General features: G+C 47.2%; 1 protein-coding gene across 1 annotated transcript in view; it reads left to right on the forward strand.

Annotated features, from left to right (window-relative positions):
- Positions 1-11,682: 11,682 nt before the first annotated feature.
- Positions 11,683-15,662, forward strand: part of ENTREP2 (endosomal transmembrane epsin interactor 2) — a 160,267-nt gene continuing 156,287 nt past the window's right edge. Inside the window, exon 1 of the mRNA XM_075714414.1 lies at positions 11,683-11,925. Coding sequence (XP_075570529.1) covers positions 11,683-11,925 — 243 coding nt within the window. The remainder of the gene's footprint in view (positions 11,926-15,662) is intronic.

A 15,662-nucleotide genomic window follows, 5' to 3' on the forward strand; every position in this document is an offset into this window, starting at 1 on the left:
GATTTTTACTTGGTAGTGATTGGAAATGTTAGTTTTTTCCCTTTATCTTTTTAGTAATGTGTACGTGTCTAAGAAGAATAGGTAGATACACACAAGCCAATTAATTTCTGATTCCATGTCCTTTATCAGAAAATCCACAATCTCAGCAAGATACTTAGGGGAGGGACTATTGATTCCGGGGCGCCCCCCCCCCCCCCCCACTTCATTCTAAACACTTTAAATCACTTACCTGTAAATCAAACAAATTGATTTCTTGAAAGTTTTATTTCTTGGGTCGCAATAAGAAGTTTTGAAACATTTTTCTCAGCAAACTACGTCTTTGACTTCTATTATATATAAAACATAACTGTCCTTTTTTCTTTCAGTAAAGGAAATAAAAACCTACTTGCAAATGCTTAAAATGATTGTCAGCTAAGTCACTAAAATTCAGATGTAATTTTTAATGAAATGTTGATATTGTGCTCTATTAAAAGTGATCATGTTAAGTTTTATTTGGGTCTTTTAGCCACTTAATTTCTACAGTAGAAAATAATCCAATAGACTCTGGCCCTGTAAAGTCCAATCATTTTAAGAGACCGTATGAAGTAGCTAATTCTGCATTAGCACATTTTTTTACTCTTGGCAATGGGATCAGTAAGGAATCTGATCACAACTAGCAGTTATGTATATACAGAAGTGTTGCACGTTTTAAAGAAGAAAAGTGGTATGGTTTAATGCACCAAACAAAATTCTGTCCAAAACTTCTTGTATGATATTGGATATATATTTTTCCTTGTTTTAATTTCTTAGACCAGACTTCTGATTAAGAATAGTTTTGCTAACTTTTGGTAATGCTTGAACAGAAAATACCAGGTGGTACTTCATTTTATGTAATTTCTGTTTATTTTTGCAGAGTGATTACATTTTCTGCCAGGCCAGGGGTCATCTTCTGGGAAAGAAATACATCTTGTTTAAGAAAAGAAAAAAAAAAAAACAACTGAGTTCTAGCTTTACCTTTTGTAAAACCACAGGGCAATCTGCTTTTCAGATCCAAGACACGTACCCAATTTCCACTTTCAAGCAGTCATAAAATGCAGGGCAATTATCTTGATTTCAGTGGTGTCTTTAGCACTCCAGGACATTCATCAGGGCAGCCAATCACATGGAGGAAGTAATTCCAAGGTAGGTATTTCTGAAGAAGAGACCCAGACTATTTTCAGATTAAAGCATGGAAAATGAGGATTCTTTCATTTTTATCTGCAAAGCTTTTCTGTTTAAAACCACTTTGGCTTACATATGGAAGTAAATCCTGTAGTTTTATATATGCTTAAACTATGTTGTTAAAGGATGCTATTTTTGTAAAACCAACTAATTTGTGATTATCCTCTGTGTAAAAACATGAGAAAACAGAATAATAACAATGTGTGTAAAGTAATGGCAGTTACTTCTCTATCACCTCCTTCAGGTCTACTGTCTGGTTAGGGTAACAGACCAATACATAGGTACAAGATGGTGCAGAAAATCGCTGAAAAGTTCAGGGATCCACATGTAACTTCAAGTCCTTAAACAGAAAATTGAGAGAATCATTCCTCTGTGCACAATCGCCCCACCAAGGGCAGCGTTCTGCAGCCTACAAGTGGAGACATGACAGTTGTCTTTATTTGGTTACCTCTTGGAAACAGACTTTGTCTAGGCATTGGTTTATTACAGGGCTCTTGATGGTTGCGAGGTAGATGCTGTTAATTTTAATATATCCTTTTAAAAAACTTCCATAATTAGGCACTTATCTTTCAAGTCAAAATCTGCCGATGTTCACGGTATTCTTTGTGTGTTTGTATTCATAACATTTCTGTACACAAAATCAGTGTGCTTTGTGAACTCTTCCACAGAAAAATGCTGTAAAAGATGGGACCGGTAGTGACATTGGATGTATGATTTGCAAAGTGAAAACTTGTCTGTAAAAACACAATGGATACTTGTATTAGTATAAAAGTGTGTGTAGGGAATACTTTTATTAGTATTCATTATTTCATTGGCATAAAAGTGGTGGGGGGGGAATGATAATTTTTTTTTTTTGAGGTTCATTGCTTAACTACAAGTCTATCAGAGACAGCTGTCCTATATTATCAGGAAGCAAAATAACACCAAAGACAGCAGTGCCACTGTAAGGGTTAAACAAGTCTACAGGCTTAACCGTACAATCCTTTGTTGTATTGGTGGGCACTCGTGTGTATTGTCTCACTGTCTTTGACACATTTGAGTATCTGCTAGCATGATTTCTTTTTTTTCTTGTTTTCAAATTATAAAGCTGGTAAAGCATGATACTTCCTGTGAGATGCTGATTGCAATCGAATGTTTTATATAGATAAAGCAGTCTTTGTTATTTGCTGTCTTGCCCTCCTTTTGCTCCCTGCCCAGCACAACTTTCTGAAAAGTAAACTTAAGGAAAATTGATCGCCGAGCGCAAGGAAATGAAAACTTCTTTCTTAATTTACTGAAATACCAGCTTCTGTTGCATTTGAAATCAAATGCCATTATCTGCTTATAAGTTGGCTTGTGAGAATATGTTGCTCTTCGGTTCTGCCAATGATGCAGGTTTTTTATTTAGGTGCTTGTATCCATAAACCAATTTCATTACTTCTGTAAAAACTGGGTATGTTGGGTATGGTTCCTAGTAATCTGAGATAAAGTAAGTTGGAGTGCCTTACAAGTTATTTGTCAAAGTGTAGCCATGGAAGAGGATAATTAACTTTTAAGATATGTGCCATGAAATAATGGTATACTTCGTTTGAATTCATCCTGGCTGTTGTGGTCTTGATTCCCTCTGAGGAATGAACATGATAGACACAGGAAAAAGAATTACTACTGCTGGTGTTGTAAGGACCCAATATCTGAATGGCTGACAAATTACTTGCTAAATATTAGAATAATAAAAGTATTTTACCTTAAAGTCAAGATATCAAGGTGGATTATGAAGGTTGGATGTAGAAGGAGGTATTTTAGGTTTTGTGGGTTTTACTCATTTTGTGTGTATGTGTAGATATCTATCAAGTATGTATTTTATTTTTTGGTAGTGAAAACACCTTGTATGACCAATTTCCACTACATCTTTAGGATGTACACTGTGTGGGACAACCTGGATCACTAGTACTTATTAAGTCCTTAGAGCTATATATACAGAGAGAGAAGAGCTGCTTAAAATACTTAAATCATGAAAGCATGCAAATTTGAGACATGCTATGTATAAGTGACCATGGTGGGGCTCCTGGACGTATTGTCAGTATCTATAGCCTGTAGGGCACCTTCTTAACACTTTCTTTATCTATGTTAGTTGGTAAGCGAGGCTTACTGTAACTATGTATTTACTTCTTTTTGCTCATTTTCCATTTCTGTCATACTTGAAAATGTCATTTACTTAATTTCAAATAACAATTGCAGAGATAAAAATGCATGAAATTCACTACAGTTGAAAGCGAGGTGGAATAAAAAGAAACTTCAATCCACCAATATAGTTCCTAGTATGAAGCATGAAGCTGCTTTCGGAACTGGTTGGGAGCTAGCGAAGAATGACAGTAACAAGACAATTACCATAGAAGTAGGATCATTATCCTGCTGGCTTCTGGGTTTTGATGGTTGTTTTTAATAGGCTAATAATAAGGTCTGACAGGTAGTGCCCGTCTGGCTGCCTTCAGCAAAACTGTTACCGTGGTCTTCTGGAGGGCAGACTTTGGCCTGTTCAGGACACTGGTTGGGAAAGTTATGGAGCAGTTCATATTAAGTGAACTTGAACAGGCAAGTGAAGGTCAAGCAGGGGATCAGGCCCAGCCAGCATGGGTTCATGAAAGGCAGGTCCTGCTTGACCAACCTGATCTCCTTTTATGACCTGGTGACCCACCTGGTGGATGAAGGAAAGGCTGTGGACATCATCTATCTGGACTTTAGCAAAGCCTTTGACACCGTTCCCATAGCATTCTCCTAAGGAAGCTGGCAGCTTCATGGCTTGCACGGGCGTACTCTTCGCTGGGTAAAAAACTGGTTGGGTGGCCGAGCCCAGAGAGTTGTGGTGAATGGAGTTAAGTCCAGTTGGTGGCCAGTCACAAGCAGTGTTCCCCAGGACTCCATTTTGGGGCCAGCCTTGTTTAATATCTTTATCAATGATCTGGATGAGGGGATTGAGTGCACATTCAGTAAGTTTGCAGATGACACCAAACTGGGTGGCAGTGTCGATCTGCTTGAGGATAGGATGGCCCTGCAGAGGGACCTGGACAGGCTGGATCGATGGGCTGAGGCCAACTGTATGAGATTCAACAAGGCCAAGTGCTGGGTCCTGCACTTGAGTCACAACAACTCCATGCAGTGCTACAGGCTTGGGGAAGAGTGGCTGCAAAGCTGCCTGGCAGAAAAGGACCTGGGGGTGTTGGTGGACAGCTGGCTGAACATGAGCCCGCAGTGTGCCCAGGTGGCCAAGGCGGCCAACAGCATCCTGGCTTGTAGCAGGAATAGTGTGGCCAGCAGGAGCAGGGAGGTGATTGTCCCCCTGTACTCGACACTGGTGAGGCTGCACCTGCAATACTGTGTCCAGTTTTGGGCCCCTCACTACAAGAAAGACATTGAGGTGCTGGAGCGTGTCCAGAGAAGGGCAACGAAGCTGGTGAAGGGTCTGGAGAACAAGTCTTATGAGGAGTGGCTGAGGGAACTGGGGTTGTTTAGCCTGGAGAAGAGGAGGCTGAGGGGAGACCTTATCGCTCTCTACAACTACCTGAAAGGAGGTTGTAGTGAGGTGGGTGTCAGTCTCTTCTCCCACGTAGGTAGCGATAGGACGAGAGGAAATGGGCTCAAGCTGCATCAGGGGAGGTTTAAGTTGGATATTAGGAAGAATTTCTTCACGGAAAGGGTAGTCAAGCATTGGAACAGGCTGCCCAGAGAGGTGGTGGAGTCCCCATCCCTGGAAGTGTTCAAAAAACGGGTAGACATAGCACTTCGGGACATAGTTTAGTCTAGTCTACCCTTAATTGGTTTAGTGTGGACTTGGTAGTGTGAGGTTAATGGTTGGACTGGATGATCTTAAAGGTCTTTTCCTACCTAAACGATTCTATGAGTCTATGATCAAATTTTTTGTTAAATTACGAATTAGTATATTATAGTGCTCAAATATAAACATGGCTACTACAAAGCTTTTGTTACTACAGTTCTGGAAGAAATTGCAGTATTACATCCTACTTTAAGTTACACTCGATACGGCATTGAAAAATACCAATGAATGTATTTTCAAAAAATCTCTTCAGCAAAATAACTTCATTTAAAGTTATGGACAATACTACTTCCCAAATTGCTCTCAAATCATTCTCAGACAAAATGCAGCAGTTCGCGCAGGTGGGGCGTGCGGGGAAGGTGAAGTCCCCCTCCTAGCTCTAAAGGGAAACGCGGGTAGTGGTCATCGCCCTCCCAGGAGAGGACCTAGCAGCTATGGTTACCACTTGCCTGAAAGCTGTCACCAGAAGGAATGCGGTGTCCCAGACGGAGCTCCTGCACAAACATGCAGCCGTCCAGGTCTCCGGCTGGAGGGAGTGCCTGAGCCTGTCACTTGTACCAGAGGGCAGCGGAGACAGCAGATGTCTTTGGTGTGACTAGGTAGATGATCTGCTCAGCCTGGTGGCAGAGCTGAAGGAGGAGGTGGAAAGGCTGAGGAGTATCAGGGAGTGTGAGAGGGAGACAGATTGGTGGAGCAACATGCTACCATCCCTGGGGCCAAGGCAGCAGAATGAGGCCTTGCAAGGAGTGGAGGATCCCCTACCCTCTTGCCAGCAAGCAGAAGGAGGGGACCTAAGAGATGGGGGGGAATGGAAACAGGTCCCTGCCCGGGGCGGCAGGCGAATCCCCTCCCGGCCTCCCTCACCTTCCCAGTTGCCCCTACACCATGGATATTGGGGCTCAGGAACTTGAGGGCCAGGCAGGTGAGGAGGTAGGTGAAGGTCCAGCCAGGGGGTTGCAGAGGGTGAGTCAGTCAGCCCCATGGGTTACAACTGCCCCTGTTAAGAAAAAAAAAAGAGGGTAATTGTTGTAGGGGATTCCCTCCTGTGGGGAACAGAGGGCCCAATATGCTGCCCAGACCCATCCCACAGGGAAGTCTGCTGCCTTCCTGGGGCCCAGGTTAGGAATGTTACTAAGAAACTCCCTGATCTGATACAGCCCTCCGATTATTACCCACTGTTGGTTGTACAGGTTGGCAGTGGTGAGGTTGTGGAGAGAAGTCCAAAAGTGATCCAAAGGGACTTCAGGGCACTGGGCTGACTGGTTGCAGGATCAGGAGCACAGGTAGCGTTTTCCTCTATACCGTCAGTGGCAGGGGAGAATGCTAAATGGAATGGGAAAACTCATCTGATTAACAAGTGGCTCAGAGGCTGTTGCCATCTGTGGAATTTTAGTTTTTTTGATCATGGGGAGGTTTACATGCCACCGGGCCTGCTGGCAGCAGATGGAGTTCAGCTGTCTCCAAAGGGCAAAGGATTCTTGTTCATGAGTTGGCAGGACTCATTGAGAGGGCTCTAAACTAGGTTTGAAGTGGGAAGGGGATAAAACCAGGCTCGCTAGAGAGGAACCTGAGGGTGGCATGGCAACACTGGGGGTGAAATCGATAGCCCCGCTCAAGTGCATCTACACCACTGCACGCAGCATGGGGAACAAACAGGAGGAGCTGGAAGCCATTGCACAGCAGGATAGCTATGATTTAGTTGCCATCACAGAAATATGGTGGGATGACTCTCATGACTGGAGTGCGGCATTGGATGGCTATAAGCTCTTCAGAAGGGATAGGCAAGGAAGGAGAGGCGGTGGGGTGGCTCCATGTTAGGGAGTGTTTTGACTGTGTAGAGCTCAGCAGTGGTGTTGATAAGGTCGAGTGCTTATGGGTAAGGATGAGGGTGAAGGCCAACAAGGCAGACGTCCTGCTGGGATTCTGTTATAGACCACGCAACCAGGATGAAGAGAGGAAGCATTCTGTAAGTGGCTGGCAGAAGTCTTGCAATCGCTAGCCCTTGTTCTCATGGGGGACTTCAACTTGCTGGACATCTGCTGGAAATACAACACAGCAGAGAGGAAACAGTCTCAGAGGTTCCTGGAGTGTGTGAAGGATAAATTCCTGACACAGCTGGTAAGTGAGCCTACCAGGGGAGGTGCCTCGCTTGACCTGCTGTCTACAAACAGAGAGGGACTTATGGGAGATGTTGTGGTTGGAGGCCGTCTTGGGCTTAGCAACTATGACATGATAGAGTTCTCAATTCTTGGTGATGTAAGGAGGAGGGGCAGCAAACCTGTTACCATGGTCTTCCGGAGGGCAGACTTCGGCCTGTTCAGGACAATGGTTGGGAGAGTCCCTTGGGAGGCAGTCCTGAAGGGCAAAGGGGTCCAGGAAGGCTGGGACTTCTTCGAGAAGGAAGTCTTAAGGGCACAGGAGTGGGCTGTCCCCGTGTGCTGTAAGACCAACCGGCGGGGAAGATGACCAGCCTGGCTGAATAGGGAGCTTTTGCTGGGACTCAGAGAAAAAAGGAGAGTTTATCACCTTTGGAAGAAGGGGCAGGCAACTCAGAGTACAGAGATCTTGTTAGGCCATGCAGGGAGAAAATTAGAAGAGCAAAAGCCCAGCAAGAAGTCAATCTGGCCACTGTTGTAAGAGATAATAAAAAATGTTTTTACAAATACATGAACAACAAAAAGAGAGCCAAGGAGAATCTCCATCCTTTGCTGGATGTGGGGGGGAACATTGTCACCAAGGATGAGGAAAAGGCTGAGGTACTTAATGCCTTCTTTGCCTCTGTCTTTAATAGCCAGACCAGTTATACCCAGGGTTTTCAGCTCCCTGAGCTGCAAGACAGGGACAGGGAGCAGAATGGAGCCCCCATAGTCCAGGAGGAAGCAGTTAATGACCTGCTATGCCACCTGGACACTCACAAGTGTATGGGGCTGGATGGGATCCACCCGAGAGTACTGAGGGAGCTGGCAGAGGAGCTCGCCAAGCCACTTTCCATCATCTATCAGCAGTCCTGGTTAACAGGGGAGGTCCCTGATGACTGGAGGCTTGCCAATGTGATGCCCATCTACAAGAAGGGCCGGAAGGAGGATCCAGGGAACTACAGGCCTGTCAGCCTGACCTCGGTGCTGGGCAAGATCATGGAGCAGTTCATCTTGAGTACATTCAATAGGCATGTGCAGGTCAAGCCGGGGATCAGGCCCCGCCAGCATGGGTTCATGAAAGGCAGGTCCTGCTTGACCAACCTGATCTCCTTTTATGACCTGGTGACCCACCTGGTGGATGAAGGAAAGGCTGTGGACATCATCTATCTGGACTTTAGCAAAGCCTTTGACACCATCTCCCATAGCATTCTCCTAAGGAAGCTGGCAGCTCATGGCTTGGACAGGCATACTCTTTGCTGGGTAAAAAAACTGGCTGGGTGACCGCATCCAGAGAGTTGTGGTGAATGGAGTTAAATCCAGTTGGTGACCAGTCACAAGCAGTGTTCCCCAGGGCTCAGTTTTGAGGCCAGTCTTGTTCAATGTTTTCATCAACGATCTGGATGAAGGGATTGAGTGCACATTCAGTAAGTTTGCAGATGACACCAAACTGGGTGGCAGTGTCGATCTGCTTGAGGGTAGGATGGCCCTGCAGAGGGACCTGGACAGGCTGGACTGATGGGCCGAGGCCAACTGTATGAGATTCAACAAGGCCAAGTGCCGGGTCCTGCACTTTGGTCACAACAACCCCATGCAGCGCTACAGGCTTGGGGAAGAGTGGCTGGAAAGCTGCCTGGCAGAAAAGGACCTGGGGGTGTTGGTGGACAGCTGGCTGAACATGAGCCCGCAGTGTGCCCAGGTGGCCAAGAAGGCCAACAGCATCCTGGCTTGTAGCAGGAATAGCATGGCCAGCAGGAGCAGGGAGGTGATTGTTCCCCTGTACTTGGCACTGGTGAGGCCACACCTGCAATACTGTGTCCAGTTTTGGGCCCCTCAATACAAGAAGGACATTGAGGTGCTGGAGCATGTCCAGAGAAGGGCAACAAAACTGGTGAAGGGTCTGGAGCACAGGTCTTATGAGGAGCAGCTGAGGGAACTGGGTTTGTTTAGCCTAGAGAAGAGGAGGCTGAGGGGAGACCTTATCATTCTCTACAACTACCTGAAAGGAGGCTGCAGTGAAGTGTGTGTCAGTCTCTTCTCCCAAGTAGTTAGCGATAGGATGAGAGGAAATGGGCTCAAGCTGCATCAGGGGAGGTTTAAGTTGGATATTAGGAAGAATTTCTTCACGGAAAGGGTAGTCAAGCATTGGAAGAGGCTGCCCAGAGAGGTGGTGGAGTCACCATCCCTGGAAGTGTTCAAAAAACGGGGAGACGTGGTACTTTGGGACATGGTTTAGTGGGCATGGTGGTGTTGGGTTGATGTTTGGACTGATGACCTTAGAGGTCCTTTCCAATCTTAATGATTCCTAGTTTTTATTTTCATTAAAGAATAATCAGCCACGAAGCCAGGAAGCATGAAATTGCTACTCTACCCTTAATTGTTTTAGTGGTGGACTTGGTAGTGTGAGGTTAATGCTTGGACTGGATGATATTAAAGGTCTTTTCCAACCTCAACAATTGTATGATTCTATGAAATCCAGCAACTGAGAGCCTTCAGAGAAAGCTAAGAAGGGTATCCAGAGCTAATTGAGATCTTGAGCAATTTCTATCTGTACCTAAATGCTCAGGAAAACTGGAGTGAACAAGATGTGATTTAAACTTCTGTGGATTCCTACTACAAGCCAAAACAGTTGTCGTTTTCTGGTAGCTTTCATTTGCCATAGTGGAAGCAGTGGACACACTGATTACCCCAGAGCTTACCCACACCCACTGACAGCGGATGAACATGTGGACTTGCAGTCTTGGATCATCCTCTGGACTGCCCGCAAATGTGGATTTTTTTTGTATCTGCCAGTAAAAAAGTTCTTGGAAATGAAAGTAAATTGCTTTGTAGTTAATGCATACAGTTGTATCAGCACAGGCAGTTAGTGAGATGTAAATTCACACCCCAGTGTAATGTGTCCTAATTTCCCCAAGCCCTAGGCCCTGTTACTCCTGAATGAGAGCACCCAGACAGCCGTTTAAATGCATTCATTCTTCATAAGGTTTCTAATTGTCCTGCTGTTGAATAGCCGTAAGCATTTATGGCTGGTTAGGGAATGAGCTGCTTAATTATGAAGTCTGCACAGGTTCAGTTTGGTTCTGGGTTTTGTTTTGTTTCATTTTGCTAGCCCCTTTCACTCTGGCAGAATATTATAACACAGAGTCTTACCTGACTTTGAGAGGTGTATTTTGAAGTAATGTTTCCAATGTTGGACAGCAAACAGCTCTACTTGATAAAAACAAGTGGAAGTTAGTTTTAGCGTGAACTGGGCATGAACAAAAATTCAGTGTGGTCTGTTACCATACATCCAGTATACATCCCTGGAAGTGTTTAAAACACGGGTAGATGTGGCACTTGGGGACATGGTTTAGTCTAGTCTACCCTTGATTGGCTTAGAGTAGACTTGGTGGTGTAGGTTAATGGTTGGACTGGATGATCTTAAAGGTCTTTTCCAACCTAAACGATTCTGTGATTCTATGATCCCCGTGCCCCTTCATCTAGCTGTTCCACCCAGGCTTTCAGGTGGGAGCTAGCGCTCCTGTGCCAGCAATCAGTTCAGGCATATCAGTTGAGGCTGAGTACGTGGCCGTGTTTTGTTTCTGACTGCCATTCTGCTCATGCCCGGTCTGAGAAACTAAGACATTGTCCAAGCTGGACATTGTTGTCATGAGCAGGGAAGTTTTCGGAAAGAGAGGCTCGTTCTGGTGGCTTTTCTGTTTCTGGTAGTAAGGATGCTGCAAGCTGAGGCTTGCTTGTAGTTCGCTGGGGGGGGCTGGCTTAAAATGACCCTGAGCATAAGCGCCTTTTCAACAGCACTAAGACATGACTCTTCCTCTGTCGCACAGCGCACGGGCCAGGTGCCCCTGCGGCACAAAGCCCGACCCCCCCCACCGGTGTTTCCCGCAGGGCCTCGGCGCAGGCCGCTGGGGGCCGCCGCCTCCTCCCGCACGCCGCGGCTCGGCGCTGTCCGGGGGCCGGGGGCGCCCCGGGCGGGGCCGGGCCGGGCTCCGCCGCCGAGCGCTCGCCTCACGCACGCCGCTCTTCCCGCAGGCCGGCCGCCGCCGATCCTCCTGCCGCTGCCTCCGCCCGCCATTGGCCGTAAACAACCCTTCCCCCTTCCCCTCCCTGCCTCTCCCCCTCCCCTCCTCCCTCCGCGGGAGAGACGGGAGCCGCGGCGGAGCGGAGAGCGGGGCTCCGCTGCTCCCCGTGCGTGCGCGCAGCCAGCGGGGCCGGGCCGGGGCCGCCGGCGGCTGCGGGCGAGCCGCCCCCGCACGCTGCACCCCGCAGCCCCCCCTCCCCTCCCCGCGCCTGCAGCGGGGCGCGGCGGCGGTGGCGGCTGCCCCTCTCCCGCCCCGCCCGCCGGCTGCTGCCCTCCGGCCGGGGGCGCGCCGGCCGCCCCGGGCGGCGGGGCAGCTCCTCCTCCATGCGCCGCGGCTGCCCGCCGCCCTGCAGCGCCCGCGCCCGGCTGCCCCGCGGAGCGCGCCCTGCCCGCCGGGCGCAGGGGGCAGGAGGAGGCGGCGCCGCCCGGCCGCGCCGTGAGGGGTCCGGTGGAGGATGCCGGCGGGCGGCGGCGGGGCGGCGCGGGCCCCCGGCGGGGCGCGCTCCCTCAGCCCCACGGCGCTGTCCCGCAGCCTGTCCCGCTTGCGCGAGCACCGCGCCCGCTCGCGGGCCATGCTGGCCCTGGGGGTCACGCAGATGGCGCTCGGCTGCCTCATCGTGGCCGTCAGCTTCGCCGCCCTGGCGCTCACCACCTCGGCCCGCGTCCGCCACTCCTGCCCCTTCTGGGCCGGCTTCTCGGTGAGTTGGGGGGGGGCCGCGCGGGGAGGGGGGCGCGCGGGGAGGCGCGGCCGCGCGCCCCCGCAGCCGTTAGCCGGGCCCAACGGTCGCCGCGGGGCCGCCAGCAGCGCCGCCGGGCTGCGAGTCCGCGCTTGCGGCCGGGGGGCGGGCGGCGGCAGCGGCGCTTTCGGGCCTCCTCCCTCGCCCCCCGCCCCCGGGCCGTTCTGAGGAGCGGGGCCGGCGGGTGAGGCGCCTTCCGCGCTCCTCCGAGGCTGGGCGCGGGGCCGCCGGGCAGCGAGGCAGACAGCTGAGAAGTCCCCGTTCGGCTGCGCCGCGTTCCCTGCGGTTCTGGTGCTTCCTCCGCGCCGGCCGGTGCCTGAGCCCGGCAGTGGTGCGACGGCACTTTGTTGCCCGCTCTGGAAGGGTTAGCCGGTGTGCTATGGCCCTTTATCGACAGCGTCGGATGAAAGCTGGGACAGCAAATTAACTTTCGGTGTCGCCTCAGCCGTTGGTATCCGTTTCACGGGCTGCCGGCGCTGTCCCTGGTGTCTTTTGTATCGGCCCCGACTTCGACGCCGGCTGAGAGCTCGCCTTGAGGTACGGCGGTTTCTCAAGGTCTGGGCGCGGGGTTGTGCTCGGATGCAAATTCAGCCACCAGCTGTGGCAATAAAAGGTCATAAAATGAGCTGAGCGCAGCAGGAGCAGGTTTTAAGGTACGCACACGGCGTGGAAGACCTCTCTGCGGAGGAGAGCGCTGGGAAAGGCCCGTGGCTTTGGGCCACCCAAAAGCCCTGCTACGAGAGAGGCCGGGACGAGCCCCTTGGGAGAGGCTGGTGGTCCCACAGGACTGGGTATCTGAGGGAAAAGCTCGTTCGTTCTGAATGCGAATGCCCAAATCTGGGTTCTCCCTTGTAATTTTGTTGTTGATTTTCCACTGTGTACTGCTTGTGTAAGTTTAAAAAAAAAAAAAAAGTTAATACTTTTCTTTACTCGGATGGCCTCACTTAGTGCCGATTATCAGTGTTTGCATGTGTGTGTGGATACAACGCACACGTGGATGCATTAGTATAATACCGGTTTATGAAAGTTTCTCTGATAAGCAGTGAAGTGGGACTTGACAGTTATGAAGAATTAGGCATTTCTGAGGGCGCTAGTAACAGACTCAGCGTTATTGGTGAAGATTTGCTCCATTTAATTTAATGCATTATTGGTTTCAAGTACGTCTTTTCAGCTCTTTTAACGGACCAGAGAGTTTTCAGCTTTGAAAGTGCGTGTTAGAAGCTAGAACTCTTAGATAAATGATTTGGGTTATTCAGTTTTGAGCATGTGGCAGAAATGGCGTAATTTAAAAAAATAACTGTTTAATATGCTCTTATGCAGCATGTTGCTCAATAATTTTTTCGAGTCCTTCAGAGCAGAAGAGTAGTTTTGCATTAATTATTTACATATTTTTCTTGATTTCACCAGGATTTTTTGTAATCTTGAAAAAATATCAGTTAACACTAGTAGCCTTGATATTGTAGTAATAATTCTTCTGAGTTTTAACCTCCGCAAGCTAATATGCAACTATTTATTGTGGTGAGGTGTGAATTTTAAATTAAGAATCTGGCTGCTTACATATTAATGAGCTAATAAAACAACACAGCTTAGGCAGATTTGGTTTCTTGTCTTGACAGACCAAGCAGGAATGCACACAAGTGATTGTGTATTCCAGTAAGCACAACTTTTTCAATAATACCTTTTTTCCCTAGCTCCTGTAATCTTTGTGAAAAGAGACTTTTGGGGGTTATCAGTATGCTCTAAGACATGCTGTTTTTCTGATTGTGGATGCCTTCTACTTTTCTCTTTGTGCAAGGTAATCCGTAGAAAAGTATGTTTTCTGGTTAGATTTCATGAATGTTGCTTCCTTATCATAGAGAAGAAAGCTATGATTCCAGCCTGTGGTATGAATTGGTATAAGACACAGGGAAAGTATTGCAAGACTGTTGACTTAGAAGGCCTCATTGCCCTGTGTTATCAGAATGAGGCAGGTATACATTGTTTCCTAAATTTAAGAGCTCACTTTTTGAAAAAATAATTCTACCTTATAAATGATTTATCAGAGCATGAGAATAACTGTACTTTCCTCCTAATCTCCTAAGTCTCAAGAAATAAGGTAAAAATAGATCAATTTTCAAGTATGGTGAGCTCTAAAGAACTTTCTGAGGCCAAGTTAGTTGCTTACACAGCCTTTTCTAAAAGCCTCTGAGCTATTTAGTGAGTTCAACAAAAACTAGGTATATTGTCACTCACAGCTGAAATATATTTCTGTGGAAGAGTGAATGTTTTTAGCTTTCTTCTGCAAAACACAGTTAAAGAAATAACTGAAGGTGAGTTGAGTGGCATGAGAGAAAAATAATGGAAGTATCCTTTCTCTCTTTACTTGGTGCCAAGATCAGGCATAAATATTCACTCCCTTCAAAATACTACCGCCCCCCCTACCCCACCCCGAGAAGTAAATAACTGAGTTGCTTGATGATCAAGTAGCAATTCTAAACCTTTTTTTTTGGGGGGGGGGTGATATACCCGCTGTAGGTTTTATTCATTAGAAATGCAAATCCTAAAACAGAGTAGTCTTGGCATTGGTACTTTTCAGCATTTTTTTGGACACCAACCACCCTATCCATGTAAATGAAGGCTGCAAAAATTTGCTAAGAATATTTTAAATTGTTTTGAAAATAATTTCCTAATGTTTGTAATATTCTAGCTGATTTAAAAAACAAACAAAGAACGGGCTGCATATTGTACTCCTCACAGAAAAATCTCCAAACAAATGCAAGGAAGGGTTCTGATTTCTTGCTTTCTTTTTGGAATCAAATCAAGTGACTGTACCAGCAAGAGCTTATGTGAAGAACAAGGCACCATAATTTCCATAAAACTTTGAAGAATTCGGAGCTTAGTTAAGCGCCATCCCATAAATTAAACCATTTTGCCACTTTATCTTATCTTTTATAGCATCATACTAGGAAGAGAAAAAATATTTTCATCTATTTTGTATTGAGACATTTTAAGGTCATTAATGAGAGTCAACCTCACACTGAGCACAAGGGAATTTGGGAGTTAAGGTGGGCAGGCGTTGGTTGATTCTCTGCATAGGCAGAAATCATTGGCAAGATCTTAGAAACCACGTGGTGCAATGCTAGGTGGTTTGTTCCCATTGCAGTCTTCCATTCAGGAGAATGGCAATTTCATCTTCACATTGTGTCAGTTGGGTAAAACTGTATGCTTTCTCATATAAGGTATATGAATGTAAGTGTCTTTGATCCTTTTAAGAACGTGAAGAATGGAATATTAGCCTCATTTTGATCACGGAAGAATAGCTCTCAAAATTAGGCTGTTCTAGTAGATCACAGAAACTTTTCCCAAAAGTATAAGTGGTGACAAGGTTCTTTGTCTCCCCTGGAGGTCCAGGAGAGTCCACAGTTACTTGAATATGAGAAAACAGTTCTTCACTCTTTGCCCTTTAGAATCCAAAACATACATCAATTTGTAGTTTACAGGCTTTGTATGTGCCCAGATTGATTGTAATGCTTCAGCTAAGTGCACTTAATGTTTATGGTTACTTTATCAGTGTTAGGACACTAGCGAACCGCAGGCCTGATAGAGCTATGTTAGCATGACTACAAAAGCAAATCTTGCTCTCTGTAGTCATTTCTTGAAATTATTTAGAAGTTGGCAGTGTTTATCCCACCCCCCACACTGCCTTGATCCCAGCATTC

This window comes from Pelecanus crispus, chromosome 7 (assembly GCF_030463565.1).
Source record: "Pelecanus crispus isolate bPelCri1 chromosome 7, bPelCri1.pri, whole genome shotgun sequence".
Taxonomy (NCBI): Eukaryota; Metazoa; Chordata; class Aves; order Pelecaniformes; family Pelecanidae; genus Pelecanus; species Pelecanus crispus.